This window comes from Cynocephalus volans, chromosome 8 (genome assembly GCF_027409185.1).
Source record: "Cynocephalus volans isolate mCynVol1 chromosome 8, mCynVol1.pri, whole genome shotgun sequence".
Taxonomy (NCBI): Eukaryota; Metazoa; Chordata; class Mammalia; order Dermoptera; family Cynocephalidae; genus Cynocephalus; species Cynocephalus volans.
This window is the reverse complement of record NC_084467.1, coordinates 137,408,486-137,426,215: the sequence shown is the minus strand read 5'-3', so window position 1 is coordinate 137,426,215 and position 17,730 is coordinate 137,408,486. Positions and strand designations below refer to the sequence as shown.

Sequence of the window (17,730 nt, the reverse complement as noted above, 5' to 3'; positions counted from 1 at the left end):
TCTTAACCTTTAAATGTTGTTTTTACAGTGTAGATGAAATTATTTCTCTTCTGTCTCTGCTATCAAATATGGTTTTTTAAAGCTGTCTTCTGCTCCCTGCGTTGTTCATATTACCTCAAGTTCCTTTTTCTATTTGTTATTTTGTTTTTGGACTTTTGTGTTGGGAATTTTCCTTAAATTCTGATCCCTAGATCCCTAGTTCATGTTTAACAGCAAGACACTAAAAACTTACTGGAAACTGTATGCCTGATTAGGGCTTGTGGAACGGCAAGTACAGTGGCTTGAATAGTGGCCTCCCAAAAAGATACATTCACATCCCAACTCCCAGAACTTGTGAATGTTACCTTATTTGGAAAAAGAGTCTTTCTTTGCAGATGTAATGAAGTCGAAGATCTTTAGATGAAGAGTTCATCCTGAATTATCTGGGTGATCCTAACCCGCTGACAAGTGTGTTATAAGAGCGAGGCAGAGGGAGATTACACGGACACAGAAGAGGAAGAGGCAGTGTGATCACAAGAGATTGGAGTGATGTGGCTATAAGCAAAGGAATGCTTGGAGCCGTCAGAAGCTAGAACAGGAAGGAGATAAAATTTCCCCTACAGCCTTTAGAGGGAACATGGCCCTGCCAGATTTTGGACCTCTAGCCTTGAGAACTGTGAGAGAACAGAATTGCTCTCCTAGTTTTAAGCCAACTAGTTTGTGATAATTTTGTGGCATCAGCCACAGGAAATCAATACAGTGAGCCTCATCGAAGGTAATGGGTGATGGTGTGGAAACCTGTTTCTCTGGTCTCCCCCAAATATTAGCATAGACAGGAGTTTTCTCTTAAGTCAGATAGTTCCTCCAGAAATCCTCTAAACTCCCACCAGATTGCTACATGTCTGAGAGTCAAGCACTAGAAGTGGGCTGACTGCTGACATTCAGTTTGTGGACTTTCTCATAACCCTTCTGTTCTCACTCCAGCATATCAATCCCACCCTCAGGCACCTGGTGTTGCCATTCCAAGCTTCTCTGCTTCAGCCTCTGCAGAGAGTAAGTCTCCTAACTTTTGCTAGGGTAGGGGTTGAGAGGGGCAGAACACTGTCAGCATCATCTGGGGGTTGATATCTAAGTTAGTGAGGGCTTCGAATGGACTTGCAACCAATCCTCCTGTTTTTAGCACCATGCATACTTCCACTCTCAGACAAAGCTGCTGCCTCTAATTCCTAAGCCTTTCTAGGTCTCTGTATGACAATCAGTTTGCTTTTTTATTTGCATTCCACATTGCAGGCAATGAACCCTTAGCTTTCCTACTATGTCAGTTACCATTCACTCTCCATCTTCAAACTTTTATTGGCATCTCTCATCTGCTGTCACTCCTCTTGCTCTCTTTGTCCTTGTGCCCTTCTTAAAATTTATTTTCTGCGTTAATGGAGTTTCAAGAAATGAACAACTTGGTTCAATCTTCCATGTTTAAACAGAAGGGCCACCTTATAAATTTTCATTTCAAGAACTTATGCCACTCTGATAAGAAATTAAGCTCAGTTTCGCTTATAAAAATGTAAGGTTTTCTAAAATATATCCCTGTCTTAGCCATCCTAAGACGATGCATTACAATCTCTTCACATTCCCTAAGTCCCATTTCTTTGTCTTTGCTCATGGTTTGGTGTTCCCCTTTCTGGTATGTTTACTCCCATATATCCTGTGTTATCCTATTACACATTTTATATCCTAAGCAAAATCCCAATTCTTCACGAAACCATCCCTGATGACTTCAGACTATATAGATCTGTCTCTTCCCCCAAACAAACAAATTATCATATCTTATATTAGTCAGTAAAAGAACCCCCATTCCCTTAGCTATTTCAAGTGTTTGTGTTGTCTTCTCAGAAAAACACATTTCTTAAGGAGGAAACCATCTTACCCTTTGTGTTTCCTTCAGTGCTTTCCATGCCATTGGACACCGAGTACTTGCAGATTAGTGTAAGCTAATTAAAGCCACAGATATTTCCAATACACTAGAGAGTAAAAATTTTCTGAGGGTGAAGCTTATAACTTACTTAATTTTATATTCCTAACAACCAGCACAGTGTTTGACATAGAAGGTTTATGATTGCTGAGTTACTGAGTGAAAAGACAGATAAATAAACTCTTACTAGGTACCATGTTCAGTGTTGTACCTGATATAAAGACTTTTTAATTCCTGAGAATAATAAAGATGACTGGAACAACAGTTCACTACGCATTCCCAGCATTGAGAACAGCATGTGGCACATAGAGGCTGCTCAGTAAATGTCTTCTAAATGAAGGTTAAATGAATGAATCTGCCATGAGTCAGGAGGCAGCAGTTTACAGTAAGCAGTTAGCAAAAAAGTAAAGAAAGAGAAACATCTGGCTTACCCGGAAAGCACTCCCAGGACTAGGTTGAGAACAAAGAAGGATCCAATGATGATGAGGGGGATGAAGTACAGCCAATTCCAGGTGGCTCCTAAGGCATCATTGGTCTGAAAAAAAGAAAAATGTTTCCTTAATACTTAAAGCCATCTGCCAGAGGCAAGGCCTACATGCCTGCAGCTTCACACGTGGGGTGATGTAACAAGCACCGTGGAATACACTTAAATATCACCTCACTCCACTCCCAATTTGGTATTATTGTGGCTTAACTCACGTTCTCCCAGGTCATAGTGAAACACACTGCATCAGCCTCACTTCAGTATCCTGGGTTGGAATAATCTAACACCCGCACTTAACAGATGAGGAAACTGAATGCAGAAAGGTCAAATACTTTTCCAAAGTCATGCAAACAGTCACTGGTTTCATAGTATGAGTTCTAAGCCTTTGCCCTCTAAATTGGACAAATTCTCAAAAAGACAAAGACAGGCTGTGTGCATCAGTCCCTTCCATGGATACCAGCAAAGGCCTTGACAGGGTTGCTTGGAAGAAATGAGGGTCATCCATGTCTTGCTCAGCCCTTAACCCAGGCTATGGCTTTCTTCCTTCCATCATAGTACAGAACTGGCCCCAGCAAGGCTCCTGACAGAACAAGGAATAAGTCTAGATTTGAAAAGTGCTCTACTGCTGATGCACAGTGAACTGAAAAATGCATAAAGATCCCCATTCTGAATTCTTATACCACAAGGCCCTGAAATGGTCAGGAATTGAGGAAGGATTATACCACAGGACTTCACCAAAAGAAGCAACTCTTGGCAAGATGTCTCATTAGGACCTTGAAATAGAGCTTGGGAGCATTTTGAAAAGTCCTCTTTAACACATGTGCCTCTGAACTAAGGGTTCTTCTCAAGCTTCACCTTGAATAACCCTCCCATGACAGCACTCTCATGTCTTTCCAAATAGTCTGCCTGAATTGCATGTCACATACACAAGCTTTGAAATCCCCTCAACCCCACCACACACACACATCCACATTCTTTAATGCCCATTTGAAACTCACAATATCTTTTATCCCCAATTCACTGGGGAAACAAGGCCATCAAAGTCAAACGCCATGCCTAAAACTCACATGCTAAATTAGTAAAATCAAGACCAGAACTCAGAATTTCTACTGCAAAATGTTTCTCGTCCCTGTAATTTACCTTTTATTGCTTTTCACTACTAAACTTTGAAAACATATTTTGATTAATTGTCCTCGTGTTTCCTGTGGACTTCTATGACATTCAGACTTTTATTTTCCTGCCAAATTATCTCATTTTCTCTCTTCCACTCATTCAACTATGTCGGTCCACAGAATACAGCCTCCTATAGATCACCGTAGCTATCACTGCATCTTAGATTCATCCATTAAAAATAGCTTCTATGGCAACTTCCTTTCACCACACTTGTATTTTTTGTCTTGCCCCAACACTACTCAGGGAGATATATGATTGAAACCAAAGCAGAATAAAAGTTAAAAAGGGGGCCGAACCCGTGGCACACTCGGGAGAGTGCGGCGCTGGGAGCACGGCGATGCTCCCGCCGCAGGTTCGGATCCTATATAGGAATGGCCGGTGCACTCACTGGCTGAGTGCCGGTCACGAAAGACAAAAAAAAAAAAAGTTAAAAATGAACAAAAATATACTTTATGAACTGGATGGAACAAAGGCAGGGACCTGCCAATTTCAGTGTGGAAGATCTAACTCTCTGGTTCGATCAGGTCAGGTCAGTTAAATGCAAGCAAGAAGACATGGGCCAGACCTCAGAGAAACCTGTTCCCGATTATCAGAGGAATGATGAGGAACTAGATGCCGAGAACTGTGAGGGGTTTCAACGGACATAGGAAGCTGTTTTTTCTCAGGTAGTTAAGACACGGGCCTTCCTAATGAGCTGAAGGATGAATTAAATGATCTTTGCATAGTTAGCTCTGTCTCTATTCACGATTGTAAATCAAACATCACGTAAAGACTGGTTTGCTCTGATGGTTCACCAGTGAGGCTCCAAATTAACAGGTTTTATTCACTCTGTGGCTTAGCTAGTCCCTTCTTGGCATACTTTGGCAGCAAGGACTGAGCCTACACCCAGTGCCCAGGTCAGGGCTCAGTTGCCAATAAACATTAGTTGGTATCAACAACGGCAATGATAAAACTGACTTTTAAGGTATCTTTGATCTCAGAAGTAACTGAGTCACAGTTTGAGAACGGCTCAGAGCAGTATCACTTGGGTAACTGTTTGTGAGGGATGCCGTAGAGTAAAGAGTATGTTCACAATTGGGTTCTTCTCATTGCTGGCGTTCAGTAAGATGTTAACATGTTTTGTAGGAAATGGACTTCTGTAACCAAAGAAACTTGAGAAACAGCATATTATATTTTGCTCTCAGCCTGTGATAAGACCCACAGAAAACAAACATCATTTACTTTGTTTATTCTATCATTTCATAAACGTTCTTGATTATGGAGCCCTCTTTTTCAAAGAATATCTATTAATACATCAGGGAATACAGCCTGTGAAATGTGGGGATAAAAGGATTCCCTTCATTGGCAAAGAGTCTAGAATGTGTTTCCCAATTCTTCTATAAAATACTGATGATGAACAGTGTCTTTTTATCCAGTTTTTCATGAGAATATTTTGGTTTTGTCTACTGTCTGCTCATTTCTATATCTGGCACCTAACAAGGGGTTTGGCACACATAGATGCTCAACTAATCAGTAAATGGCTACAATTTTAATAAGATGATTTTCTTGTTAAAAATATACCAATACAGTTCATTCTGATATCCTCCTCTCAATTTGTGGAGCTTTCTTTGAATTGCTACAAATGTCACCTTCCACAGCGCTGGGGTCTGCTGGATGCAAAAAGAGGAGGAAGGGGAAGAGGAGAGGAAGAGCTGGGAAGACACCAGCACCTGCAGCTCCATACCCTGGGAGTTATTAAAAATGACTGACAGCTTAAAAGGCTCTTCTGGAGAAAGCAGCTTGACAGCTTCCCTGGATTATTCACCAACCTTTTAATAGATGCCGCACCCTCTCCACACCCAGCTCCTTCCCATCCTTCCTGGCCAGGTGGCCTCCCTCTCCCGACACGTGCTCATCCATGGATCCGTGACACATCCAAGAGGACCAGGGAACACACTGCAGCAGGAAGTGGGCAAGCGAAGGACTTCATGCTTCCCTCCTCCAAAATGGCAAGGTTCTTTCTGATGCTAATTAGAGCTTCCATCTCCTTCTGATTCATCGTTATTAAAACCTTAAAATTGTCCAGTGTAGGAGAGACAACTATTAAAGTGTCTTTTGAGATGAAACAGAAACAGCACTCGGCAACTCAGAGAGTAGCAGCAAGTGCCCTGATACCATTAAAGTGGGAGTCTGGGGAAAGTTGCCCATTGCTACTTCCACCACAGAGTTGTGACTGCTTTCTCTCTGGTGGTGCACACGTGTGTCTGTCTCATAGCAGGAGGTGGAAGAGAGGAGGGCTGCCTGTGTGAAGATCTCTCCCTTTCATTCTCTCTCCACTGAACCCCACCACCAGCTCCTGCTTCTGTGACAGTCACAATTCTCACAAGCTATTTTCACGCAGGATAGTCATACTGTATTTTCCCCAGCGACTCTTCCTTCAGAACACAGGACAGCCATGCTAAGTACTCCCAGCAAGATCCTGGGGCAGGGGACTCACAGGTTCCAAAACACATTCTGCTGAATTCTGGCCCCAGGAGAGTCTCACTGTGGAATCTTCACCGCCCAGACCTCTGTTGCGGAGCAGCTAAGTGTAAATCAGGCCCCTCCCTGCAAGAATGCTGCTCCCAAATGCCAGCCTCTTCATCCCACACTATTCTGGAACACCTACCACATGTCAGGCGTTACAGAGGGTGCTTTTATTTGGGGCCATGTCCTCGTATTTAAGGCGTGGATGCTCCTCCCATCCCACACCTCCCCCTAGATTGACACACTGGCTGCTCTCCATCTTCCTCACCTGCTGAACGACACACACATGCACACGTGTGCACGGTGAGGGTGATGACAGACAGAGGAAGTAGTCCGGGGGTAGCAGCCCACCTGCACAGGAGCGCTCAGCGGGTACCAGTCCTGACATCGTGGGAATGTGTTCCTCCAGGAACCTGCCTGGTTGGGGGTGGTGAGCTCACCCACGCCCTGCGTAAATAGGCACTCGGGGCAATTATCACATTAATCTCTGGGGGTTGGGGGAGATGCTGGAGATGGGGTGGGAAGGGCAGGATTGCAGAGAAAGATGGGTATGGAGAGAGCAAGAGGAAGGGGGCCCGAGGATTGTCCTGGCCTGAGGCTGTGTGGGCAGGGCCCTCCTCAGGAGACAGGTCTCTATGCAGGTCCCCCAGGGCTCATGGACAACGCTGAAGTGCCCCTTGAATATGCACCCCTTCACAGAGCAGCTCTGATCAGGAGGCTGAATTACCTTTGTCTGAGTGGGGCTGAGAGCTCTGGGACTGGGAATAACGGGGACACTGATTTCAGGGTCCTTTCAGAAACAAAGGGTCTCTGGGGCACACCTGCTTCACAGGCTGGAGGCAGCACCTGCTGGCAAGACCTGGGCTGGCCCACACGAGGGCTTCCTCGACTGCAGCATGACTGGAATCTGGGCCACATAGTTCTTTGTTATAGGAGCTGTCCTGTGCTGCGCATTAACAGCACCCATGGCCTCTACCCACCAGATGCCAGTATTACTCCCTCCATTGTGACAACCAAAAATATCTCCAAAATTGCCAAATATCCAGGGGAGTAAAATGGCTTCCAATTGAGAACCACTGGCCTCAAGGCTCCATCTCAAAGAGAGATCTTCAGCTTCATTAATTATTAACTGAGCTCAGGTCAGAAGATGGTTGGAGCAGCTGCCCTAGGCTACCAAAAAGGCCAAGCTATTCATCTCAGCAAAAGCATCCATCCAAAGCCTCCACTTACCACTCCCAGGGAAAAGGACATGCAGAAAGCAAGGAACATGGAAAGAAAGGGCAGAGGCTGAGGACTGACTCAGCTGCGTCCCACCTTCCATCATGGCGACATGCCCAGGCATTTGCAGTAATGAGCTCACTTGCCCTCCCCAGGCCCCCAGCCCATTCCAGCACCAAGTGTGACAGCAACTTTCCCTCCCCAAGTGACTCGGATCCCATGTCTCAGAGCTGAAATGTCACATCATGCTCAACAAATTCATTGACCATTTACTACGTGACAGGTGCTCTTCTAGGTGTTAAGGATAAATGATGAGCAAAACGGTCTCAGTTCTGGCCCTTGGGAAATGTGTAGCATAACGGGGGAGACCCACATGAAAGAAATGAGCACACAAATAGACACATAACTCTAACGCGGGGCAGTGCTAGGAAGGGACCACAGGGCACTGATGCAGGTGGGTCTGCTCTGGTCCAGGTCAGGAAAGGATTCACTAAAGCTTTCCAAGAAAAGAATCCAGTGAGAGTCTAAGAATCTTAGCTGAGACAGCAGAGACCAGAAGGACAGTGAAAAGGTTTATTATGCAGGTGGAAGAAAGCGGGGTGGAGGTAAAACAAACAAACAAACAAACAAGTAAGATTAAGAAGTGGGGTCACATAGTAGGAAAAGGACGATGAACTCTGAGCATGAACTGCTACTATCTTGCAGAAGTAGCAGAGCCCTGTGTGGATGTTATACTGAAACGTGCACAAGCCGTGAGGGTAGCCCTTGATGAGTTTTCTCAAAGTGTATATAACTGTGCAACCAGCATCCAGAAAACCCCAGGGCCTCCCTTTACCCCTTCCTATGCACCATCTCCCCTCCTCAAATGTAACATCATCCTCACTTCTATCACCATCAATTAGATCGGTCTAATTGGGAAACTCATCTGCACATTTCCCCACATGTGCTGAGCCATTCAGAGGAGCCCTCTCCCTCCCTGCCTCCTCCCCTCCTCCCCGTCCAGCTCTCAGCAGTCTGGATATGGCAGATTCTGTGCAGCCCCCATCAGGTCTCCTTCCCAGCAAGTGCCCCCATCCCCCAGCTGCTGTACATGTTGGCTGCAAATGGCTCACACCTGCCTTGCACTTGCACACCCTTCTCAGAAGCCTGCCCTTGGCTGGCAGACCAGCCTCACCTGGGATTTCCTGCCTGCCCACGGTGGTGGTGGTGGGAGGGGACCTGTAACCAATGATTACGTGATGCAGGGGTATCAATGACCCAGCCCCCTTTATCCCTGGTGGGGACAACCTCTATGGTGCAAGTCACACTCTGGAGCTGCCTGTGGGACTGGGCTCAGGCTAAATCTTCTGAAACCATATCTTTGCCACTTTTTTTCCCCCTGACCTATCCTGCTCCCCTTACATACTTCCAGGCTTCTCCTAACAGTGGTCTTTCATTAAATCATTGCTACAGGAATCTCTGTCCCAGAGTCAGTTTCTAGGGAATTGGACTTAAGGTTTTCTACACCTTTCTCATCAGGGTTTTGACCAACCTTACGAAGCTGGCAACACTGCTCCCAAGTCATGACAGTTGGATGGTGTTTCTAAGGCAGAGCCACTGTACTCCTGACCACACCACATTTTAGGAGAAGGACACAGTGCACAGCTAAGCCACTGGGCAGTTAAATGCCTGTGGATCACCCAACTCGGTTTCCTGCATACCAGGAATTCTAGTCATACTCTTGGGAGATCATGAGAACCCATCATCCAACCCATTATTTCACAGAAGAGGAAACTGAGGCCCAAAGAAGCAAGTGACTTCCCTGAGGATAGACGCAAGTAATTGGCAGGCCTGGGGCCACAATCGAGGACCACAGTGGGTCAACTTCTTGAGAACCCCAGACTCTCCACATCTTCTTTAGTGCCAAGATTCTTAAAAGCAATACTACCCATACTATTACCACTTTCCAGTGGAGAATGGAAGACAAACAGGAAAGTCAACACTAGGATCCTGCAGCCGGAAAACAAGAGCTGTCTTCCCAGCTCCCAGGCAGGAAAGAAAGGTGGGGAGCAGGTGGAAAGAGTGCGGACAGAGAGCTCCAAGTGAAACGTAAGCACCTGCACCCAGCCACCCCAGAGGCTGAGCCTGTCCACCTCAGGAGGCCAGGCATCTTATTATGTCTCAGATCCCTGAGCATATTTAATAAACACACTAAGTCTCCCCACACAAACCAGCTCCAAAGGCAGCATCTGGCTTAGCCAGGGGCTGTTATAAGTCATTACAGCTCCCGCGTGTTCTGGTTGTTCCAAGCCCCCTGGACTTGATGCAGCCATAACCGCGTCCGCACAAGTGAGCGCCTCAAAACCCACAAGGCTCAGGGCCTGCTGTGCTTAAAAGTCTCTTCAGTTAACTCCTAATAATTCCAATATTGATGTCATGTGATGTTTATCCTCTCCCCTTCCTTTCTGAACTCTGGCCCAAAAGCCCAACAGGGAGACAGCAGCTCCTTTAAAGGAGGTCTTCTTGTGGCTGCTGGAGCTGGTTGGATTACACAGGAGTTCAATATGCTATTCTCTCTGCTTTTGCATATGCCCCAAAGTTTCTATGATAAAGGTTTTAAATTTTCTTCCAAAATAAAATTAGTTTATTTAAATAGTTCTGGGTCATGTATAAATTTTCAGAGAAACTCTTTTAACTCCTTTTTAGTCAAAACAATGAAAAATGTTAACAGTGATGATAATAATAGGGGGGTAGAAATTAGTGATTTTTAAAAAAATCTTTTTATGCTTTTCTACACTTTGCAACTTTTTATACATGTAGTAACTAGGTGTAGTTTTATGGTTAGAAAAAACAAAGCTTATTAGAAAAAATTAAAAAGAAAGTCCTCCGCAACTGCAGCCCAGGGTGCTGGGCAGGCAGACATTCCTGGGATCGCTGTGAGGCCAGGACAGAGGCAGCTGGGCCTGTGCTGAGCCATCCAGGCTGGGGTGCTGTTTTGCTCTGGGAAAAGGTGAGTGTGTTACTCCTTAGGTCAGTGTGTTCTTCTAACACCACCTACCACCACCACCGTATGCAGGTTGGCCAAAGCAGGTGAATTAAAGAGATAATTAAAGAAAACTCCCCCAGTGGTGATAGATTAAGCACATCACTTCTTCAGCCCTTCTGCAGGGCTTGCTGATGTAAGACTTGATGTACTCTTTAAAGAGCACCAAGCAGCAGAAAGAGCTCAGAGAATGAGGCAGGAGAGTCTCAGAAGGAGCAAATGACATAGGAAGCTTGAAATATTCTCAACTACAAATGCTTTGTGCAGGGTCCATCCTATTCCAGAAAGAACATGCTAGATGATACCAGGTAACAGGTCTTCAAACAGTCCCTTGCTGGTTCTCCATCCTGTCCTATGGTCCTCAGGGATCAATTCTTCTGATTACCATCATTTACTGCTTTTCCAGTTGTCCCCTCTCCCTTCCCACTAAACAATCACTATTTTCCACTCAGTCTAATATGAGTACCGTAACTTTCATATTCTTGTATTACAGAGCTGGAAGGAATCACAGCATCTTGCACAAACCCCTCATTTTACAGATGAAGGACTGAGGTTCAAAAGCTAAGTGACTGCCAGACAGTATTCTGTAGCTGTTGCAGAAGTAGAACTAGAATGCTTGCAAGACTCTTCACCTCCAGTTCACGCTGCACAGCACTTCTGTTCTATCCACTCTGGTTAGTACTTAACTACATATGGCTCTGTTCCATCTATTTTTTGTTTAATCAGTCTAGCCTCATGATCTCATTTGGAAGCTATCTGTGCTTGAAGATTGTGATCATCTCTCACTTGCTCTGAAGGTTAAGATCACTGAAATAAGACTAGTGAATACTGAGATTAAAAGAGGAAAAGGAGCAAGGCTAGAGATGTCACATGAGGGTTCCTGAAGTTACAGCTCCACCTGGACTTGAAGTAGAAGGATTCAGGTTGGCCAATCAACAAAGGAAGACGTTCAAGGGAGAGGAAAAGAGGTGGGAACGATAAGGCCACAAAGGGTTGCTGTTGGCAGAAGCAAGTAAGGAAAGATAAGACGAGAAGGATCAGGTCATGCAGGACCCAGAATGGTGACATAAATGGTTTGAATTTTTTCATTTTGCATGAGCTCTTCCTTCTTTCTTGCCTCTTCTGTCCCTTTGTTCTGCCAAACTACGAGTACTCTCATACAGGAAAACACTGCTCAGCCTCTATAAGGCTTCCCCTAAGCATATCCCTCTACTTCACTCCAGAGTTCCCCAGCAATTAGGGACACCCCATAGTAGTGAGTGTGTGCTCTGCACAAGATGAACGAGAAAAGAAAACAGTCCTCAAGGGCCTTGATATCCATAAGAAAGCTAAGTCATGAGTACAGATACCTATAATAGAAATCAGAGCTTAGGCATTTATTTGTACATATTTACAGACCTCCTTTACAAGTATTGTCTCTTTTACACACCGGTCCTACCCTCCCATTAGGGCTGAATGTTTCTCAAGGCAGAAATGTATCTTCTATTTCTGCATTCACTCTACAAATGCCTAGAATATTACTCTACAAACAGAAGATTCTCAATAATGTTGTTGACTAATAGGAGATTATAAACCTGCTGGCATTCTTCCGCTTCACATGCCTTCTCTGGAAATAAATATATCACCTGTAAAATGGTGTCTCTGTTGACATACAACAAGTACACTTAGCTAACTCAAATATTCAGTCCAGCCTCTAAAAGCAGACACTCAAGAAAAATGCTTCAGATAATCATGGCTTTCATTCTTCCATCCTTAATGGATTCTGAGCAGAAGGTGAATTAATTTATCATTCAGCATCTGTTTTAATAAATGATTGTGCGTCAAACACTATGTAAGGCTGGTTAGCCCAATTGGTTTCCTGAAGAAGCCCCAGATCAGTGTTTCATTTATTTTGTGGCCACAGGAAGCACTCTTACTCCTTAATAAGAACAGTTTGGAAGAAAAGAACCATTCCTTCCTTATAAGTCTTGTAACCCCAAAACCCCAGACAGCATGTCTGGAAAGCATGCTCAGTAAATTTGCATTGGTGTTGATGTGGCAATAATGAAATGCCCATCCTACGTGCCTATTTATCACCTGAGGGTCTGAGAGTATACGAGTGAGGCTCTCTAAGGTGGTCCTACCAGCTCAGTTTCTCACAGCACACTGGGCTACAGGTGTGCACAAAATATCATTCCCCTCCCCCCTCGTGGCCACTGGCAGAGCTTGAGTCTGTCAGAGTCCCCAGGCTAGTCACCTGCACTTGTAAGCAGCGTCATCCACTTACCCCCGTGCCACATCATTGTTATTTATAGGATGCACTGTGCCAAACAACCATCTGTCAGGGACAGCGAGGGGGAATTCGTCCCTTGAGTAGGTACCTATATCAGATTACAGATGTGGGGTCCCTTCCCATTCAGACTCTGTATTCCTCACTTTGCTTCTCCTTTCTGTTACGGACTCTAACTCTCAGGTTCCAATTCTACCACTTCCCTAAACCCCTTCTCTTTCCTCATGTCTTGATTTGTACTGTCTTGCTCACTCTGCTGTCACCCTCCTCGAAATTCATCTTGGTTCTGCTCTTTCCCCTAAGATACACAAAGCTTATTCCACTTTCTTTTTTTTTTTTTTAATTTTATTTTGTCGATATACATTGTGGCTGATTATTGCTCCCCATCACCAAAACCTCCTTCCCTCCTCCCTCCCCCCCTCCCCCCCAACAATGTCCTTTCTGTTTTCTTGTCGTATCAACTTCAAGTAATTGTGGTTGTTATATCTTCTCCCCCCCGCCGGTTTTTTTTTTTGTGTGTGTGTGTGTGTGTGTGTCACAAAGCTTATTCCAACTGAGCATTCCCACTGGTTTGGGGCGTAAGATTGAATCAGAATACAGATAACAAAACAGTAAAGCTCACTGTTTCCCCAAGCTGGAAAACACAGGAGAGAATCCCTTTTTGCTTTTTTCATTCTTAGCACATTCGATCCTAATGAACAGCAAAGAAAGTTGGGCAAAGGCCTATGACGATGGGTGAGTCATACAAGAATGCCTATAAGCTGTTGGATGGCAGATCCACTATGGACCCAGTCAGACTCTCCAGAAGGACTAAGACGACCTGATTAAAACTTCTTTATCTGAGCTACCATATGATCTGGCAATCCCACTACTGGGCATATATCCAAAAGAACAGAAATCATCGTGTTGAAGGGATACCTGCACTCCCATGTTCATTGCAGCTCTATTCACAGTAGCCAAAATATGGAACCAACCTAAGTGTCCATCAACAGATGACTGGATACAGAAAATGTGGTATATATACACAATGGAATAATACTCAGCCATAAAAAAGAATGAAATCCTGTCATTTGCAGCAACATGGATGAGTCTGGAAAAAATTATGCTAAGTGAGATAAGCCAAACTAGGAAAGAGAAATATCACATGTTCTCACTTATAACTTGGTGCTCAGAGAGAAAGAGAGAGAGAGAGGGAGGGAGAAAGCAGACAGAAGACAGACAGACAGAAAGACCACAACAATTCATTGAACTTTCAGAAGGAGAGAACAAATCGAAGGTTACTGGAGATCAGGGGAGGGAGGGTTTTGGGAAGGGACAGGTCAGGTAAAGGGCATAAAGAAAAATCATGATTTGTAATAATGAATATACTACTACTAATAAAAATAAATAAATAAACATCTTTATCTAAACATGTTCCTGTGACTTAGACCGTAAGGCTCCAAGTAACTGAACAGAGAAAGATAATCATGGTTTCTGCTTGTTAAGTTTCTGCTGTATGCTGGACACAGAGCCAAATGCATAACATATTAATCTTCACAACCACATGCAAGAGAAGCACTATTGCAATTCTACATGTTAAAACACACAACGTGCAAGAGAAGCACTATTGCAATTTTACATGTTAAAACACAAAAAAACACAGCCCAGGCTCAGGAGGGCTAGGGAAGTCGCCCAAGAACCCTCAGTTAGTATACTGTAGAACCAGAATCTACACCAGATTTGACCTTTCCTCAAGACACTACATTGTGTTACCTGGGGCAAGAGTGAGAGGTGGAGACAGAAATAATAACATTGTTTTAACTCGGAACATATTTTAGAACAGAACTATAGATGCAGGTATTTACAAAAGCAATGCCAGCAGAGGAAATAAATTTCTGACCAATTTCATATTGTAATCCTACCCAAATGTCATATTGTTTCAACTCCTTTTATGTCTACACCCTAATTTAGGGTTTCTTCTCTGCCCTGGATGTCTGCTTAGGTGGGAAGGCTGTCACAGCAAGTTCCCTGGCTAGTTGTACAACAATCATTCTGTTGCCAGGGAGATCTTGCAAAGTGGGACAGTGATTCCCAGCCACAGCTGGCCTCAGTCTTCATAGTAGCAGAAGGTGTAATTTCTAACTAATACATCATGCCCTGTCTCGCCCCGGCTTAACACCCTGCAATGGTTGCCCTTGCCAAATCCCCTGCCATGACCGACCCCACCCAACCTCTCCAGCTCTTCTCTCAATGCCCCGCCTCCCTGTATCGCAGTCACATGGCCATACCCAGCTTCATGTAATTCCTTCCTATGGCACGTTCTTTCCCAACTTAACACTTTTGTTCATGTTGTCCCCACTGCCTAGAATGCCTTTCCCACCTTTTGTACCTGAAAAGCCTCTGCTCAACCCTAACTGAGCGTTACCTTGGCGAGGAAACCGTCCCAGAATTAGTCAGTCCTTCACTCCTTGCACTTAACTCCACCATACCACCGAACTGCACCATACCCATTGCGGGCTGGTGTGGTGTTTTCTTCTATAAGACTTGACACCCCGCAAGAACAAAGAGCACGTTTAATTTGTCTATGTAGCTTTCCGAGAACCCAACTTAGCTTTCAGTAGCTGCTCGGCAAGTTTGTTGAATGAATAAATAAATAAGTTAATAAACTGAATGTACAACTCTGATTAAATCTGAGACAAGCAGAAGGCAGGAAAAAAAAAGGTGATGTGAAAGAGGTTTTTCAAAGATTTAATTAAATGCCTAGAGATTTTTTTTCATCACTAAGAGGGCAGAGTTAGCAGATGATTAGAAGGGTTTTAATCAAGGATTATCACTTAATAAGCCCTTCCCAGGTATATCTTGCCACAGAGCACTTCTCCACATCCTCTGCAAAGAAGAAAGTCTCTATCACTCTTATCTCTGATGAGCTCAGCAAAGGATTAAAACAGAACTGGTAGACTCTGCCTTCTCATATAGCTACAGTTTCAGCTATGAAGGCGGGTTGGGGAGGCAGAGAAGACAGATCTGACTCAAAGTGAATGTGGAATGTGGTTCCTGTAGGGCCCCAGGCAAAGAGTAAAGGAACTCTCCTCGATTTCAGAATAACAAGTAGAAACCACAGCTCTCAGGGATGGGGAGTACCAAAGAGGGGAGAGGACAGCCCCTTTGGAGCAGCAGAAACACAGCCTCTTTGCCTGATGGGCGCTGCTAGGAAACGCCCAGTTCTTGCTCACAGAGCCAGTCCTACTGCATTTGGGCCTGATGGTGATGGGGAGAAAGTATCTGTCAAGGAAGGTGACCCTGGTTCTCTAGGGAGGGATGCCTCGCAAGGCTAAGCTCAACTCTCACATCCCAGCCTGGGGACTCTGCCGTCTCCAGCTGTGCCAGCTAGAGATGCTACCTCTGCTGGGAATGCTTTCATGCCTCAACCCTAACAACCTTGCACCACCAGCCCTCACAGAAAAAAATTTATTTTCAAAATCCTAGTCGTGTATCAAGGCCTTTCCTATATCCCATCTCTGAAAACCGATTCTCCAATTGCCCAGCTAGGGATGCTGCTTCTGACAGCAGCTCCAAGAGCTTTCAAGCCTGCTTTGGGATCCTCTAAGCCTCACATTTAAGCCAAGCCTTACCCCCCGCCCCCTTATTCTCTTGGGTAAATCCTGGAAATTTATTTAGTCCAGAGAGTATAAATTTCTCTAGGCCAATTCTGTGATATTCAGCACCAGGTCAAAATATATTTGGTAATAAGAGTCAATATTGTTCGGAGCAATTACTATGCACCTTTTGCCTATATTAGCACAATTTTGTTGTCATCTTCCGAACAATCCTTTGAAGCAGATACTAGTACTATAACTTTTCTCTGATACAGAAACCGACACAGAGGGGTTGAGTGACTTGCCTAAGGTTGCACAGATAGTGACAGGTCAGGACTACGACCCAGGCAGTCTGACCTCAGCACTCTTAGCCAATAACTCTGTACTTGGTACAATATCTGAAACATAATAAATGCTCCATAAACATTGCATTTTAATATTATTATTTAAATAGGTCACACTCCGTTCTCGAGTCAACATTTGGCAGAAAAAAAGAGTGAATGAATCACCATTATTTATATTCATCTCATCTCAACATTTTACTTAGACAGAACACCACAATAATATGTTGAACTTTTTAAAAAAGAGAACAGAACTGAGGTTACCAGAGGTGGGAAGGGGGCAGAGGGAGGCGGGAATGTGAGGAACTGGTAAAGGGGCATGAAAATCGATTACATTGTATAATGAAGAACATACTAATTATCCTGATGTGAACATAACATATCGCACACAGGTATTGATAATCAACACTGTACACCACAGATGTGTACAATCAACTATGTTCCAATAGAAAATAAATTTTAAAAAATAAATAAACATTTTATTTGCTGTGAGCAAGGAGACTGTTGCCTATTTCTAAACCTCTTTTATTATTTGCAGTTTATAACATTTATCAAACCATATAACTATTTATTTACTAACTGTCCCCTATATAAATCTGAGAACTCTTGGAGGACAGAGTCTTATATTTCTCTGGATAGCAAGTACTTAACAATGGTTGACACTGAATAGACATTCAATAAACATCTGTTGGATGAATGGATGAATGATCAAATCATGTAGAATCAAGATGTATAAATGGATGAATGGTCAAATCATTTAGAATCAAAATGTAAAGCAATATTCCAGCCACAACTAATTCAAACTGGGTGAACCGAGTCCAGAGCAGTGGTTCTCAGAGTGTGGTCCCCGGACCCGCAGCATCAGCATCCTTTGGTCCCAACATAGCCTCCATATCAGAACTCTAGGTGAAGCTCAGCAATCTGTGTTTTTGCCTGTTACAGCTTAACCTGTCCCCAAAATTCACGTGTTGGAGTTTAATCCCCAGTGCAACAGTGTTGGGAAGTGGGGCCTTTTGGGTGGTGTTTAGGTCATGAGGGCAGAGAATGGATTAATGCCCTTATAAAAGGGCTTGACAGAGAGTCTGCCCCCTTTTTGACCTTCCACTTTCTGCCATGTGAGGACACAGTGTCCAAGGCACCATCTTGGAAGCAGACTGAACCCTCACCAGATGCTGGCACTTTGATCTTGGACTTC

The 17,730-nt window shown here is 44.2% G+C and overlaps 1 protein-coding gene across 3 annotated transcripts in view; it reads right to left on the bottom strand.

Annotated features, from left to right (window-relative positions):
* The window catches only part of CACNA1E (calcium voltage-gated channel subunit alpha1 E), a 310,184-nt gene that overhangs the window by 137,174 nt on the left and 155,280 nt on the right, over window positions 1–17,730 (bottom strand). For all 3 annotated transcript variants that reach the window (XM_063103647.1, XM_063103648.1, XM_063103649.1), the window contains exon 7: window positions 2,380–2,483. In XM_063103647.1, the coding sequence (XP_062959717.1) occupies window positions 2,380–2,483 (104 nt within the window). The remainder of the gene's footprint in view (window positions 1–2,379; window positions 2,484–17,730) is intronic.